This window comes from Anopheles marshallii, chromosome 3 (assembly GCF_943734725.1).
Source record: "Anopheles marshallii chromosome 3, idAnoMarsDA_429_01, whole genome shotgun sequence".
Classification (NCBI taxonomy): domain Eukaryota; kingdom Metazoa; phylum Arthropoda; class Insecta; order Diptera; family Culicidae; genus Anopheles; species Anopheles marshallii.
In genome coordinates this window covers 25,892,214-25,909,326 of record NC_071327.1, presented here as the reverse complement: position 1 = coordinate 25,909,326, position 17,113 = coordinate 25,892,214, and the positions used below count along the sequence as shown (strand labels likewise).

At 38.9% G+C, this 17,113-nt stretch overlaps 3 protein-coding genes across 3 annotated transcripts in view; all 3 read left to right on the top strand.

Moving 5' to 3' along the window:
* LOC128715791 (uncharacterized) overlaps positions 1–17,113 on the top strand; it is an 87,400-nt gene that overhangs the window by 29,890 nt on the left and 40,397 nt on the right. The gene's annotated exons all lie outside the window — the stretch shown is intronic.
* Positions 3,455–4,218, top strand: LOC128715794 (uncharacterized). The gene is made up of 2 exons (XM_053810708.1): positions 3,455–3,499; positions 3,559–4,218. The coding sequence occupies exons 1-2, from the start codon at positions 3,455–3,457 to the stop codon at positions 4,216–4,218; spliced, it is 705 nt and encodes a 234-aa protein (XP_053666683.1).
* On the top strand, positions 5,972–6,747 carry LOC128715793 (uncharacterized). The gene is made up of 2 exons (XM_053810707.1): positions 5,972–6,016; positions 6,088–6,747. Exons 1-2 carry the CDS (start codon positions 5,972–5,974, stop codon positions 6,745–6,747), a joined length of 705 nt encoding a protein of 234 aa, XP_053666682.1.

Below are 17,113 nucleotides of genomic sequence, written 5' to 3'. Positions count from 1 at the left end.
TTTATTTAAAGCTTGATTTTAAACCATAATTAAATGCACAATTTCTATTTCTTTCTTTAACAGGTAATTTTCCAATCTGTCGCATAATTCGGGTCAGCTTCGCTAATGTATAAAATATTTGAAGATTGAGTAAGTTATTGTATGGTTTATAATGACTAATGATTCATAACGCAAATTCAAAATAATGAAGAGAAATATGCTTAAGCTAAATTTGTTCTTCAGCATATAACTTCCATGTATGTTTATCAAAAATATTCAAAATCTATTCCATGATATTATTATATGACAACGTATCTCATATATGTGTATGTTGTAAACCGGCTATGAGCGTTTACTCATTTATTTCTTGTGTTAAACGATAATCTACAACTAAAATATGTAGAGTTTGATGTGCTGCGCTATGCGTAAGTTCCGGAACAAAAGCTAAATTCAAGGGAGTTTCTCGGGATTGGGAAATTTCTTCGACCAAATAACATAAAGCCAAAGTTGTGTCCATGTTTTGTTCCAAGTTGGTTTGAAAGTTGAGCGGCCGGTAAAATAGTGTGCCGGGTGGGAGGCTCCGTTTGCTGGTCTCGCATACAACCGACATGGCAGAAAGTACCACTTTTTGGCAGTGTTATGTGAAAAATTTCACTGCCTCGCGTATATGTGGCGTTTCCCATCACCGCATACTTAAGGCATCACGAGTTATTTCGCATTTGGCAACACGCGGGCTAAACAGCACATTCCGCCGCTTCGAATACCAGCCCCAACCTGCTGGGTGTATAGCATATTGTAACGTGCGAAACACACTCAACTCCTTCGGCGATCGCGTAGTTAAAGTATGAGTTTCCCACAATCCCCTCGGGGCGATGATCCTTTCGGATCGTCGAACCGGTAGCTTAGGCATCAGACGAAAGTTTAAGCATGTGCCTGCTGAAAGGTGTTTTGACCGTCCGAATAAACCCCTTTTACTGGCAGGCCAACCTTTGAGTTTTAGAGCTTCCGTACGCAGTAGCTGTGTTGAACCAGAGAAGGAATGCAATCGTTAGCCAGTTACGTAAAGGTAACGGTTACATTTTCCACAGTCCCGAATATTTAAGCTATAACAAGCGAAGCTTTTAAATCTTTAACTCGTCTTCATTAGCGATATTTAGGCACATGCTAGTTTTGAAAGTATCGTTTGTCTGTTAATTTATTTTGTAAACTAATCGTTGATGTAAGGTTCTGTTCGGTTTGGAGAAATCGTTTACAGTGCCTACATGCACAATTTGCTTGCCTGCCTCTCTGCATGTGCTAGAAGAAATGATGAACGACCCAGTAATGACTTAATCAATCGACCAAACATTGGAAACAGCCTTCCCAGCTTTGTTAACTCACTTGTCAACGCGGTCGTTGATAGCTACGACGATCATAATCATTATGTCTGTCACTTGAGAATCATAAAACTGTCCCACAACACATCGTTAGAAACACCATCGGTTTCTGAATGGAAGCGTTTCGGAAAGAACTGTGTGAAATAGAGAGAGTAAGAGAAAAAAAATACATATCTGTATTAATTACGATTCGTTTATATTCTCCATCCATTCACAAGACTCATCAATCTATTCACACTCGATTCACGCACAGCGGGCGGTAAAAAGGAAAAACACATAACTATCGTCGTGCACATTTTTCGCGCCCTCACCCTAATAAAATAAAAATCGAATCTAGAGGGTTAGTATAGGAATGGTTTCCAGGCCCCAAGGCGGTTGGACAGATTGGATTACGATCAATTGTAAAACGAGTAGTTGAATTTTAATAATTATGTAAATGATATTGTCATACGTTTGATATATGTACTCGGTGAAAAAAAAGTAGTATATTACATGTTTGTATGCAAATTGAAGAATGTGGAATGCGTCAAGTATTATTGATAGATTACTTAAACAACATTACTTTGGCATATTCAACAAGGAATAGTTTTAAATTTTAATGGAAGTACCAAATAATTAATGTGTATCAAAAATGTAGTGACATTGAATCAGCATTCAGTTAAAATTCACTATAGAACTGCACATTTATTGATTATTTAGTTAGGTGGGGATCGCTGCCCGTTGAAGAATGTCTATAATTAGCGAATAAAAATGTAGCACGAACCTATTAAATTTTAATTACCCCTATAAAGTGTATCGTGATCTTCATCTTTCATCTTTTTGGTAAATTTTGCGAGGTTTGCTGTATGTGCCGGTAACTGACTCGCTGGCAAACCGATTCGTATCCACGTATTAGAAGTCCATCTTCCCTGGGGAAGGTTTCTGTATTCGCAGCGCCGTGCAACCCTTCCTTTGACAGCGATGTTTTTGCTAGCAGGGTTGATGGGGCTTAATGAATGCAAATCATATGCAGTAGCCGTGAATAAATGCATGTCAAGCATGGCGGATGGCCACACAGGAAAACCGTCAACCAACCGTCGGCTAAAGTGCTTAGTCGTATGGCATGCGAGTGTGCAGATTTGGCCTTTGTGGCCACTAATAACACTGAATACAATCGTGTTAACGGCAAAACACCGATTAACACGTTTACCGTGTCGCAAACATGATGTGGTGCCCCGCAGTATCGTCGCCGGCAGTGAAAATGCACTTTTATGGACTGTGCTACGTTGGTATCACAGAAAGATCACCTTTCTCAGTGTCAAGGTTATGCGTAGCTGTAATTATATTGATGCGATTACGCAAGCTTGTATCCTTCTGTTAAAACTGGTTTATGAAAGTTAAACTACACTTGCTGAATAAACGCTCAGCGCATAACTTTCACCTAGTGTAGGAGACATACCTGTTTGGCAAGTATAGCCCGCTGAATGTATGTTCGTTTCGGTACTTGAAATTTGATGCATCATTGCGTTACTCAGTTGATCGGCTATGATCGCTTGAAAGTCAATCAATTAATCAATTACCTGTGTGTGATTAAATGTTGCTACATCAGCTGTACTTACTCTATAGGCCCGTACCGAGAGGATACGATAAGATAGGCGTGTATGCTTTACATTTCCTGACCACCTGCCAGCGTATACTGTGTTACACCGCTACCAACGCAACGTTTTAACTAATCTTGTTCACGAGGTCGTTCCTTATCCACGGTAGCAGGTTCCGAATTGCAGGTAATAATGAAATATGATAAATACGGTGGTTGTACGTACGTAATGTTGCACACACGTAATGTTTTGAAAGCAAAATTTTTTTCAAACCGACGGTCTTATCATCGAAAATATTAGGTGGACTTCATAATCTTGACCTCTCCGATATGGCGATGGTACTATAAAACAGAAAAAGTTTTGAATGGCAAGCAGGAACTTAATCGAAAGATAATGAATCTTATTTAAAGACCAACCAACGAATCAATAAATTGATTAACGCAGGCTAACCAACGCAGTAGTTTCGCGGAACGTGCGTACGACTGACATACGACTGGTGGAAAACCTTAAGAACTGTACAAAATGAAGAGTTTATTCGTTTGTTTGCTGCTGGCCCTGGCTGGTCAGGTAAGAAATTTTGTGAAAAAGAGAGTGTAAAGGAATTATTAGCTTACCACAATGTTCAGTCTCTAGCTCAAAGCGAGAATGATTTTTTGGAGTACCTGATGGATATACAGAGCCAAGCAGAAGCTGTTCATGAGATGATGGAGGAGACGTTCGATAACATTCGTTTCTCGATGAGTGACCAGCTGGTCGAGCTGAACCGTCAGCTGATTTCCCGCATGAACGAAGCTCTGGAGGAGGTCGAACAGATCCGCGAGGATACGGAAGCGTTCGTTGGAGACTCATCGGCCCCTGCTACCTGTGTTAATGTTGCCGTAGCTAACTGGGAAATCGAGATCGATTGGGTCGGACAGGCATTGTCGCGATGCGCCAGTCAGGCCAACATTCAGATCACCTCGCGTACTGCCGATGTCCATGCTGCTCTGGAAGCCGCTCAGGTTGCGTCGACGGAACTGCAAAACATCGTTGTCCGCGGATTCATTGACTGGAATGCGATTGATAGCAACGAACAACTCTCAGTTATTGTTGGAGATCAGATTGAGTACCGGGAGGACTATTTCAACAGAATCACCCGGCCCAATCTTGAGCGCGTTCTGGAAGGAATTGACGATCTGGATGACAATCTGTTGCCTGAGATCGTGACCTGCGTCAATCGCGGCGTTGAGCGATTCAGCAACTACGGACAGGTTATCCGTGATACGCTGTTCTTCTGCGCGCAATAAGCAAAGGAAAATTTGCTTCTTATTGCGAGCGTAATACAAACCCAGCAAAACATCAAGGTATAAAGGTTTAATGGTATAACATTAGATTTCACGTCGTTGTTAATGTGTGTTATCCCAGTAATATCACCTGATTTGTCGGTAACATTTTATAAATAACACGAAAATACAAACGGTAGAGATAGATCTTTTCCTCCAATCTTGGTTTGCACCTGGAAGCCAGTTGATCATGAAAATCTTCGATTGTGTTGGCGCCCTCCTTGTCTTGTTTTATTAATCCATGATTGGAATGTCACTTCCACGTACCTAAAAGTAGGATTTAAATAGTTTCCTATTTCATGAATTTATGTAACTATACAAAACATATCAGAAACTCCTAAAAAATGATGTTACAACATAAGCTCACGGTTTTTGGCAGCAAGCCCATATCTGTTGCGTTAGTATTGAGGAAGTAATAAAACTGTTTACCACAGTTTATCAATAAAAAAAATCTTCCAATCGCTGTAAATCTGACGTGGTTTACTTGCATTGTTCAACGCATGCCGTCGTGTTTGATTTCCTTGGTACTATCCTTATTTCCTGTTCAAGTATTATGTATTTATGAGTGATAAGGAAAGTATATCTTAAAAATAAGGTTGCAGATTACATTGTTTATGTAAATTTTAGCATTCGTGATGAGGTTATATTGCGTTTTTTAAGCTATACGTAATATTTAGTCATCTACATTTTGCTGACTTCTTCTCCAGTGTACTAATATGTTGAAGCAATTGGTATCGGCGTGGCTGCAATTCACATAAATTGCGCTGTTCTCAGCTGGGCTGCATTAAAACAACCCTGAAATCTGATCGAATCGTGAGTTTAATTTTCTCATACTTGCAGTTCTTCCCTTTAGTATGATCTCTCCCAATCGAACTACCTTTGCTTCGTGAAGATTTAGGGAAGTATCGGCTGATTCGGGATTAACAACGTTCATTACATAAGCTTTGTTCATTCCGGAAGGTTACCATCTCATTGACGCAATATTAATCTTGTGATATCTGAAAAAAAAGTTGTAAGATTTCTTGTCCCTGGCCAATTTGGCTTTGACGAGGTAGAAAGAAAAGGCTAGTGATTCAAACTTCTCGCTTATACACATACAATCATGAGGAAACGGAAAATTGTCTCGTCATTAGTCTCTCTGCCGATAAAGCGCAATTATCTTAATACCACTCTATATTACTTTATTTATCTGTACTGTTTGCGCGTATCGCCGTGTGGTTCTGGTACTATCTGCCAATTATGAGGGTATGATTAGACAAGCTACCCATACGAAGGTAATCACCATTTCCTAATCAGCGGCGGGTGTTCGACATGATTAAGGCAGATCGGAAGGACTCGAAGGAATGAGGCTGTTCCGAAAAGCAGGTGATGATAACGGCATACGATGTGTGAACCAAAGCAGTGCAAGTGCCACATGCCACCTGAACGTGTGTGTGAGCAGGAAGAAGGTGCAATGGCGGCAATAGATGAAGAGATTAAATTAAAGGCATAAATTGGTGGGTCAAAAGAGTTCGTAAAAATGCTCCATGATTGCTGGTGCCGGTGATAAGGCGGTGAGACGATCGTATCGGTCAGTTTCAAACGATATCCGGTCAGTGGGAGCTGCCTTTAAACCGCATTGTGCGACGTGGATTGGATTAGTTTGAAAGCAGTCGATCTCCGAGGTGGAAGAAAGTCACTGAAAGGCTAAACTAGTAAATCTAGTAAATCAGAAATCATGAAGAGTTTGTTCGTTTGTTTGCTGTTGGCCCTGGCTGGTCAAGTGAGTGTTTCATAGATTCTTTTCTACATTACACAATGGTGATCGTTTCTTGGTTGTTTCGTTTCGTGTAGACTCTGGCCCAAAGCCAAGAAGAGTTCGTGGAGTACCTGCTGGAGATCCAATATCAAGCAGAAGCTATCCACCAGCTGATGGAGGGTACGTTCGACAATGTCCGCTTCTCGATGAGTGACCAGCTGGTCGAGCTGAACCGTCAGTTGATTTCCCGCATGAACGAAGCTCTGGAGGAGGTCGAACAGATCCGCGAGGATACGGAAGCGTTCGTAGGCGAGACTTCTGCTCCTGCTACCTGTGTTAATGTAGCCACCGCAAACTGGGAAATCGAGATCGATTGGGTCGGACAGGCATTGTCGCGATGCGCCAGTCAAGCCAATATTCAGATCACCTCGCGTACTGCCGATGTCCATGCTGCTCTGGAAGCCGCTCAGGTTGCATCGACGGAACTGCAAAACATCGTTGTTCGCGGATTCATTGACTGGAATGCGATTGACTACACGGAACAGATCTCGGCTATTGTTGGAGATCAGATTAACGAAAAGTACGACTACTTCACTAGAATCACCCAGCCAACGCTGGAGCGCGTTCTGCAAGCTATTTTCGATTTGGATGACAATCTGTTGCCTGAGATCGTGACCTGCGTCAATCGCGGCGTTGAGCGATTCAACAACTATGGTCGTGTAATCCGTGATACGCTGTTCTTCTGCTCGCAGTAAGATATATAATTAATTTGAATTCAGAGAAGTAATATACTGATCGTTTAAATATATGTTGCAGATATTTTAAACATATCTCAAACAAACCAGTGTCTGTGGAATTTAAGTCTGATGAGAAATTGGCTCGGTTCAATGTTCACTTTGAAAAGCACTTGGATCATATTTCTTGAATTTGCTGCTTAGTTTAGTGTAGGAAATCAAATGAATCAGGTTTTATCTTTGAGCAATTTGCTTCTCATTTTGTAAATTGTACAAAACCAAAAATGGTACCCAAAAATATAACGAAATGGTACTTGAACTAGAAAAATAATGTTTATCGTTTTGGCACGACATGTAAATTTTCCTGGTGCATTGGAATTTAAGTGTTCTATGTTTATATGTGTATCTTAGAACGTCCTTCAGAGTTTGGTCTATTTGGATCTGCTCACAGCATGCGCATTGATGCACTCGTGCAATAATGTAATTTAGTAGCATCCCAAAAGGTCAAGCGTAAGACGTTCACTCAATCACGTTTTGCCGTTGGTGACAGTTTTGGAACATGTAGCTTCACATCATCAAGTCCGTAAATTATAGCGGATGAATGAAAAACTAAACCAACCGTAAGGGCGTAAGCAGGCAAGCGTGTGCAGCAGTTCGACGATTGCTGTATGTGTGGGCATATCGGTGCGCTTCAACGCGTATGTCAGGAAGTGAGAAAATTCGCCACGCTTCCACTTCCGTCCAGCTGGTCCAGGGGATTGGTAGGAGCATCACAATCTGTTGAAAATGATGCGCCAGAAGAAGGTGGCTTACAGCGGTGGCGCTAACATACGCGTCATAAGTATCGTTTTTTGGTTCGACTGCATAGTACGTACGGCACAGGAAAATCCGGATTGGCCGAACCATTATGGCCGGCCAACCGGCTGACCGTCTAGCTGTTGGACGCTATCTGTCCGACTGTCTGCAAAATGCTTCCCTACTTCAACGCACTCTCGTTTTGGTGACCGGGTTCGACCCGTACGCAGCTTCCAACTGTTGGTGAGAAGTTATTTATTAGATAATAAACAAAATTTCATTACGTCTGCGTCGCGTTCCGAACACACATTGGCATGAACCATCGACCTGTTAGACCATCATACAACATAAGCCGAATAAGTTAGAATAGCCACGCGGTGTTTCTTGTTGACAGTAGTAAGTTGCGTTGCCCACTGGAAAATGGACGTCATTTGTATCACCACTTGAGTGCCAGAGCAGAACATATGTATGAATGTTTCTTTGGCCCAAATGGGGTTCGGTCGTTAAATCGTTAGAAGTTTTTTTTTTAGTATTTTTCAACTGTGAAATAAACTTTTAAACATACAGTTGATGTTACACTTTTATTGATGTCGTAGTAACTGTTGTTTTAAGTTGTAACTCTTTATTCAATATGACTTATGTTTAATTTGAAAACGAACAGATTTCGTATAAGAATGCAAGATTTTTATGTATTTCACGCAGCATTCAACAATAATGTTTAGATTTTCTTTGTAAGTAAATTTTCCTTCTCATTAAAAAGGAACAAAATGGTCCAAAACGAAACCAGAGCATTGGACGTCTTAAGAAAGCAAAAAGGAAAACAAAAAAAAACAACCTAAAGATCAGTAGCCCATAAAACCTAACGAAGGACCGACCATTAGCATAACTGATGACATTGCACTTAACCCACTATATTGCGCTCGTCCCGTATCTGCTGAGTTTGAGCACTGAGGATGTAATCTCTTGACCTGTTTGTCTGTGCTATTTTTCTCTATAATGCCTCCATTGATCGTTACTTTCTAGCAGTTTTGTTGCTCAGCTTGGTTCAATTACAACTCAAAAAAGAAATGATGGCAATGTTTTGTGGTAATGACGATAGTCGTTTACAAGCGGTTTTAGTTTTATGTACGTATTAGCGTGTTCAACATCATTAATCATTTATGGCGTTGTGTCCACAAATACATGCGGATTCTTTCTATTGAATTTTGTAACGTTCTTTCTATCACGTACGATTTTTGTTATTTATTATTGTATAAAAACACATGCGATATATCTAGAATTTTATTGGATATTGTTTGGGATTACTTGGAAGTCATAATGGTTTTAGTATAAAACCATTCTATATTATTAATTTTTTTAAATTTTCATTAGTACGATTTTTATATAATTTTAATTATTGTATAAAAGCTATCGTTTGTGTGATTATTGCCAGCAGACGTAATCGCTTCTGTCACAACACGATTTGGACGCTGCGTGTTTACCACAGACGGTTCCGTTTGCAAAAAGCAATCGAACAGATAGGATAATTTATCGCCTCCGGAAGCGTGGTGCACATTATTGTTTGCTTTCAAGAGTTATTTATTGATTTAAGCTGATAATTTTGCATAAGTAAATCGATGGAAAGGCAATTGAAACGCAGTTACTGTTTTGATTGCCTGTGCATTCAGCTTAATTTGTCGGGTTCACACTGCTTTAAAATTAATCCTATTACTTGCTTTAATGATGAGAGCAACAATCATGATAGTTATGACTAACTATTTTTGCCAATCAATTTGCAATTTCAGCCCTGTTAAATACTTCTAGAAGTCGTGTAGTAAAATTTAAGCATTTTGGTTAATGATTTTGTCATAAAAACAAATTTTAAACGCAATATTAAACCCTTGACATTCATAAAAACAAACGACTTATTCAGTAACTTAAACTTCAAACAAGTGTGACATCTACAAAGATATTCTTCTCCTGCTTGTTAATACGATTATTTTTAATTTTACCAATCAATGCGACACACATCGGTAGAACACATGATTTATCGAAGGTCAAATGTTGTATCACCAAGTCACCAAATGGTCCCGGTGGTTGAAATTTGTTTAATGGCACCGACGTGACCGACGTGGAGCAAGAAAGATCGTTTAATTCTGGCAGGCAATTGACTTCTGATCTTCGGTGGAAACAATTTATTTCGACGACGCTCTCGTCTGGCCCAGTGTATCTCTCGCTGGAATGAGACATGTTGACCAATCGTGTAGCCGCACGAAGCGTGACTTAAGTAAATTGTGCTGGAGAACTTTTTGACCTTTCGCAAGATGTGTGTGTTCGGTAAACACACACTGCTAAAAAGTCTTTTTGTTGTAATATCAATGTTGAGTGGGTTCGTTGTAAGCGGGTTCTTTTGCTTGCATTATCAAAATTATACTTTAAAAAATTAATTAACAAATTGTATAAATCCTATATTTATTCAAATTAGGAACTAATATTTGCACGCTTAAACAACTTGAAACCATTAAAAAAGTGTATAAACAATGATACTCATATGAAGCATTTAACTTCATACAGAAACACTGTTACTGATGTTAATACTTAGTCACAATCATCAAACATGGAATAACTCATGTCGATAGTTTTCATTGGCTTGAGAGTGTAATGAATGTGCGTAATTTATATCTCGAAAGTAACATTTCTTACATACAGCAACATTCATGGACATCGTGCCATGTCATCCGGCGTCCGAAATCAATAAAGATTTGCACAATATGAATGTGCTTCGTATCATCCTTTTGCAATGTTCTCAATGCCTCCATGGAAACCACACTTTATACGTAGAATGTCGCTTTAACAGATTTTTTGCAAATAATCCAAAAGATATGCTCCAGGGTATCGTGATATTCCAGGTTGCCGGCATGTCACACTAGCTGGCGTAATCAGGAAATATGATTCCATTGGTTCCTCCGGAATAGACAAGCATTATTCTCCTGCCGGCTTTAGTTTATGCCTACTGTGAAGGGATGTATACCATAACAAAAATGATACAACCTAACCTTCACAATAGTTCAATAGGAAATCAAATATCATAACTACAGCAGCTTTAGCAGTGGTATCCATGGACACTTTGGTTAAGCCTCAGGCTAATCCTATTGTAAATAGTATTATTTTTCTGCCCTATTGTTGCTATTTGATGGTATTTGACTTCACCAAACTAAACTGTATCATGACCACATTCCAGAAACTTTTATGTATGAATATTGGAATTGGTATGCATTGTGTTAGAATCAGTGATTATGTAGCAAAAGGTTCTATTGCTGCACTGTATAAAAGGTGGTTGTTCTACGAATACGATAGTAATTTTGAATCGGAAAGCTTACCATTTAGTCTATTATGCTGCAATTGTAGGGTATCTTTATTGGATAGAAATTTATTTTTTAAATATTCGATAAACCACCGTAAAGATAGCAGTTAAAGTCAACCGAAATGGTTTGTCATTTATTTTGAAAAATAGAAACCAATTTTATATCATAGAAATAAATCGAACTATAAAAAGTTATACAATTTCGAGGTGGGCAAACTAGCATTAAAAACACTTTGGTTTTTATCGTCGTCATTATTTTATTTTTTTACAGCACTGCAAGGTTTGATTTTTTTTCTGCAATATACACTCTACCCAAACAAATGAGCATAGTTGCAGTAAAATATAATTGGCTTATTTTTCAAGTCTCATGTGTTTTTGTTTGCGGTCTGTTAGCTTTCATTGATTGATGTTCACTATCCATTACCTTCTCATTATAAGAATTACTTGCATAATTCTTTACTTTTTTTCTTTTTCCGTCTTCAAACATTTCAGTGACTTTGCTTCATTCTTCCTTTAAATGCACCTTTTGTATAACTGAAATATCTTTTATTGAAATTATAAATCATGAATAACAAGTTTTTTATTACATCAGTTTATAGGCAATGTTTTGCTCATGATGCGTATATATCATGCATTTGTTTTTGTTTATAGCGCCAATTTGAATGATATTTCCAGTTTTCCATCCAGATCTAGCACAAAAGTACGAAGATAATAACGAGGCAGCGCGAAAAATAATTACAACAATTATATTGCGATAAAGAACAGCTGCTGTACGGAGGCTCCAAATGCTGTTGCATAATCATGTTGATAATTTCATTTGTCTTACTTTGGCGTTTCCCTTTCGGCAACAACCAAACTCCGGGTTTGTTTATTCTGGAATGTACAGAGAAACAACTGCTCCACTTGGGTACTTTGGCTTTTTCGTTACTATTTGCCTGTACCACTTTGAGCCATTTCAGCATGCTTCCGTTCTGGCACTTTTCTGAGCAGAAACAATGCTTTCATTTCAATAAGCACATTGCACCGGTCGGTGAAAGATTAGTTTAAAACGACTTCAGCAGCTGGGCAAAACAATCTGGTCGATTTCAGCTGCTTCCGGTTCTGGTGGAAAATGGTTTTCGGACAGAAAAATAATGAAGTGAGAAATAATCGAGATTGAAATATTGGACGGAAGCGCGATACACTCCAACACCTTCTCTTCGCACTTATACCCATTCGCTGTTGCCTTTAATTTTCCAATTGTTGTTTCGGAGTATTATTTCCCATTTGCTCATAGTAACATCTTGCGCGGGCAAAATGGGATATGGTGAAAGTTCAACAAACTTGCTTAGGAACTTAGATACCCTCAAATATGAGTAATAATATGTGTCAATTACGTAGTAATGGTAACTGGACGGATATAATTGTACCAAATGGACCATTGCTTAACTGAAAATAGTTAAACGTTTAATTATGGTTGGTTATGTTTCATTCATATGGATATTATTGTCCAGGCTTTCAGATTTGGATATAAAAAAAAAGATTTTACGATCGTGTAATATTCAAAATCTGATCCATTTGGTTATCGTCTAAAATAAAGTTTATTGAGCAGATTCGTTTTTCTATTTTCCTATTCACTTTTTAATGCCAGCCTCATTTTATAGTAAATACATTTTCTTGTTATTAACTGCATGTTATTAAGATTCTAACGGTTCGCGTAATCAACGTTTGCAATGAATAATGATTTCCAATCAATCACCCTTAGAATAATCTATTGGATAACTGATTCACTATACAAAATCGGCCGTAAACCACCTGTGGATTCATCCATCAAGAAGTGCCATTTTTTTTACTTTTACTCAGACCGTGCGCTACTTTTACTGTATGCCATTGATGCTCTTGTGGTGCGATGCAGCCCTTGAACTAGTGAAGCATCTCAAGGTGATGGAGTTGTTTGCTTTGAAAAGAGGACATCGCCTGACTATTCAATCACTCGATCATGTGTTTTGTTGAACGGGATAGATATTTTTAATGGAGTTTGTATCTACTGTTTTTACCGGGCTGTTGAGCATAGTTTTACACTGCTTGTGTTTTTTTTTGTTCAATTTGTCTGAACGCTTGCTAAGGTTAAAAATAAAGGTCTTTGCTCGGACATTTGCTTGACAACAATTAATGTGTGCAATTATGTTTGTTTCCGTATAGTGCCATGCCTTTTCTTTCGCCCGTGGTCGGACTTCAAGCTGCGCATTTTAAGCGAGTAGTTCAGGCAGAGGAACGCTATCCATGAAATTATCATATCGGAGGTCAATCTTAGTTTAGCAAACTTCTGTCACGCGGGACGATTGCGTGTCCATCAACCAACTGTCATTTGGTCAGTTTGCATGCCATACAAAACGATGCAAAAATTACTCGATGCGCTGCCAACATGGTACGAAAATAAATGTTATTTTCACCCTGAAGCGACGTCTACTGAACACAAGTTCAGTAAAATGTGTTCCCGCGAATCAATGCATACATGACATTTTGTGCTGGAAGGTTTAAATGTTTAAAATAATTACTCGAATCCGTACCATGTTGAAGGTTACTATCCCAGGAATGATAATGTAATTCATTGCTCCAACCAAACAGGGAATATAACTCGTGAATAATTATCTTGCGAGATCTTCTGGATACCCAGCCCGCATAGATGGGCCGTTGTGAAACGGAAAGGGTTTATCATACAGCAGTCAGAATCATTTATTGATATGGAAGATTGGCTGTCAGCCACAGTGACGATCATGCGGGGTGGCTACTAGTAGCAATGGAGTTACTAAAGTAAACTGGATGTCCACAACGCCATTGCATGAACATGTAGGCTGGAGTGCGTGCATACATATGCTTTATGGGACACTTGATATAACGTAATTTCGACTGTTTGTCATTGTCATTAATAATTGACTGGGTGCGTTCAACAAAATACGTTGAACGCACCGAATTCAACAAAAATGCACACCGTTTGATGTTAGTCGGAAACGGACCGAGGTTCTGTGATAGTACTTCACCTCTTTATGGATGAGTTATATTGTAACAGAAAACGTTTGTTGGCATTGGATATCATCACGTCATCGTGTAGTCGTCTAGAAAAAGGATAGAGTATGGTTTTAGCCATTATTTGTGCTTATATTTAGGTGCTATGCTTATAGGATTTGTTCAATAAAATATAGGTGCAGAATTAAGGCATGAACACTTTATAAAAGTTATATTAATTGTGTTTTTACAAATATCTCTTCAAATTTTAACTCCTTTAAAATAACATAACTTAACCATTACATCGCTGTTTATTTATTTAAAGTTATACATCAACTACATTATATTCAATCATTATGTTAAACACAAAATCCCTGGCATTTGTTCTTGTATTACCTATAACAAAGATCTGTAGGTAAGCGTGAACGACATCACGACTGACCAAAGCTCATCCGCCAAAGCCAATAAAGATCATTATCATCCGCGAGAAGCGCAACGAAGTCTCACCCGGGAAGGAATCCTTCGTGTAGTTCATATGAGCAGGACAATATACAGCTTACAATCTCAAAACCCAAGAACCGCTCATTTATAATGAGCCTGATTGAGGATGAGTCGGAATTTATAGCTTTACCCGGCTTAGTTAACACAGGTTCTGCTGGCTCGCGAATCCGAATATTTATGACTCATACCAGTGGGTTTCTTTATTCTTCTCTTATGCATAGATGTACACAACTCGTTCGTTCAATGGCATCATCATCTTGCTATTTTTTATTTTAAATCCAGTTTCATAACCTTTACCGTACGTAAGGTTTCAATGAATGATATTACTTACGCCGAATAACTAAAGACTCGTGTAAATAATGTTGATACAAGTAATCTTGTGACATTTTGATGTGTTTACAAATTAAAGTTAGAATTATAAAGTTGATTATACTTTAATCCAACCATGTTGTGAACATCCGCAAATCCGCAAACTTTAACTCCTAACCTGCAAAATACACAGTGCGATTGTTATGGCGGTTAACGAGCATAGATGATAAGGGATCGTCCAAACTTTTCTCATCTTCATTTCGGGTGCTCTGCGTTAGTACTGATACATCGCTTCAGAATAATTCGGAAATACTCGTAGTGAAAAATCTTCTTCTGGGTACCCTTGGAGCACTTCCGTTTTCCGATTTACCACATACTTGTTAAGGGTGGGCAAAAGATTCATTTGTTTTAATTATTGTTACGAAAAATCAAATGCCATGGGCACACCGTATACAAACAATTTGTTTCAGATAGAAACAAGAATATTGCACGCTGGCTCGTAACTTTGCGTAGTTCGAAAGTTGTGTGGTCAAGTTTGCAAATGCATAACGGGTCACCACGAAGGAAAGTGAGGTCTAACCGTTCCGTACCCTTTCAGTGTCGGATAAAACTAGTTATCAACATTTCTGGCTTCTCCTTCGCACATGTTCTTCTTTTAAATTATGCAAAAGATTCGGCCACAACATGTGTTTTGTTCTTTCAGTATCAACGCCAGAGCACAGCCGAAACTCAAAGCACGGTAACCGGTCAAAGCTCTTAACGGCCCAAAACCAAATTTTAGCAACGATGTCCACCGGGCATCAACATGCTTTAAAAACAGGCTTGAGATAGCCCAATTTAAGATAGGCACACGCACATTTTCCGAGAACGCCAACGACCTCCCCAAACCGGTTGATACCGTAAACGTTTGTTCACCGCAATCCTGCATAGGTGGGTAGACTTTGTCAGTCCGTGTTTCCGTTCCTATTATTGGATACGGTTGACCAGCTAGAATAAACTTATCTTCATCGGTGCCAAAATTCTACGCCTGGAAAGGCAGGAAGTGCACTGTGGAAATGCTTCGTCCGATAAGCGACTCGCATTTCCAAAACCCATTGGCGGAATCCATGAAGTGTGGGAACATTGCCATTGTCGTCCCGATGACGCTTGCCGGGGATTCTTAATCGTCGTGTACATAAGCGGGTGGTGCGATATGGATAACTGTCGTGGCTTTTGCTGCTTTCTTAGGGGTTTAACAACGGTTGGTAGTCCTGGAAGGTGCGTATTTTACAGACAAGTACCAGGGCGAAGGCGAAAGAAATCGGTTCAGTGACGCAGTAATTTATGACCTTTTGGAATCACTGGGAACCTCATCTGCCGAATAAGCTGCTTGAAAACCGACCTACTCGAACGGTAGCGATTTGTTCGATTGGTTGACCTTTTTCTGTAATTCTATAGAACTGTTTTTCCACCGTTTACTGTACGGAGAGCCTGGTGCTATGCTTTTTTTTCTAATAGTGTACGCGCATCAAGCATAACCAAGTAGCAAAAAGTGTTCGGAACTGGTTTCCCGTGTTGGTTCGGGAAAGGTCTCATAAAAGTATGATTTATGTTAGTCCATTCCGTTGCTGTAGTGTTGTAGAAAGGTAGAATTTTGCTCGCAGCGAGGTAATCGGGATAAAGTGGCAAGTGAATCCGTTTGTCACGGTACGGAACAGTTCAACACTTTGGTTTCGTTTGCATTTTTTACAACAGAATTTTCTATAGTTTGTAATAGGAACAGTTCTTGATTTTTGTCTTCTTCAATCTCTACTCATTTGGATATAATTAATATAAATGAATATTTTTCAGGTTTAATCTGGGAATATTTAGGATTTGTCGGTTAAAATATAAGCAAAACCCTCATTAAAACTTGCTACAGATAAGAAGCACCAATACGCTTGGGGAGATGTTCCATTTAAAATTAACTCAACAAATATGTTTTGAGATTGAATAAACTTGATTAAACGTAACTTAATCGCTTCCTGTTACTTCAAGGGTTTTTGCTTTATAAAATCCTCATGAAAAAAATCATCTCATTCAACTGATTTTTACTAATTACTGTCACTTCACTTCCATTGATTGCGGTTTGCTCTTGCCTTATTAATATTTTTTTTATTATTGGAGATTATCACGACTGCCTCATCAGTGACGACAAATGAATCTTTTACCCTGTGTGTGTGCGCAATGTTTTCAGAGTAAATATAATGTACGCCACGCTAATGAGCTTATTTTTGCAGTTGCGGTTAAACATGATTGCAAAATATTCAACAACTGTGTGCGTAAAGAATGACGAATGATAGCCAAAAATAGTAGGGTAGTGCTCTGGTACATCAAGTCTAAAAACTGAAATAAAGTTTTCAGAATTGCCTAACTGATATCAGTGCATTTTTCGTTATTTGTTTTGAAGTAAGATTTCAAAAGCCTTATTTTCTT

Excerpts from the sequence above, each read along its gene's own strand:
- LOC128715794 (XM_053810708.1), top strand. The coding sequence starts at position 3,455 with ATGAAGAGTTTATTCGTTTGTTTGCTGCTGGCCCTGGCTGGTCAG. Across the intron at positions 3,500-3,558 it reads TGCTGGCCCTGGCTGGTCAG|TCTCTAGCTCAAAGCGAGAA; the intron begins GTAAGAAATTTT and ends CACAATGTTCAG.
- LOC128715793 (XM_053810707.1), top strand. The coding sequence starts at position 5,972 with ATGAAGAGTTTGTTCGTTTGTTTGCTGTTGGCCCTGGCTGGTCAA. Across the intron at positions 6,017-6,087 it reads TGTTGGCCCTGGCTGGTCAA|ACTCTGGCCCAAAGCCAAGA; the intron begins GTGAGTGTTTCA and ends CGTTTCGTGTAG.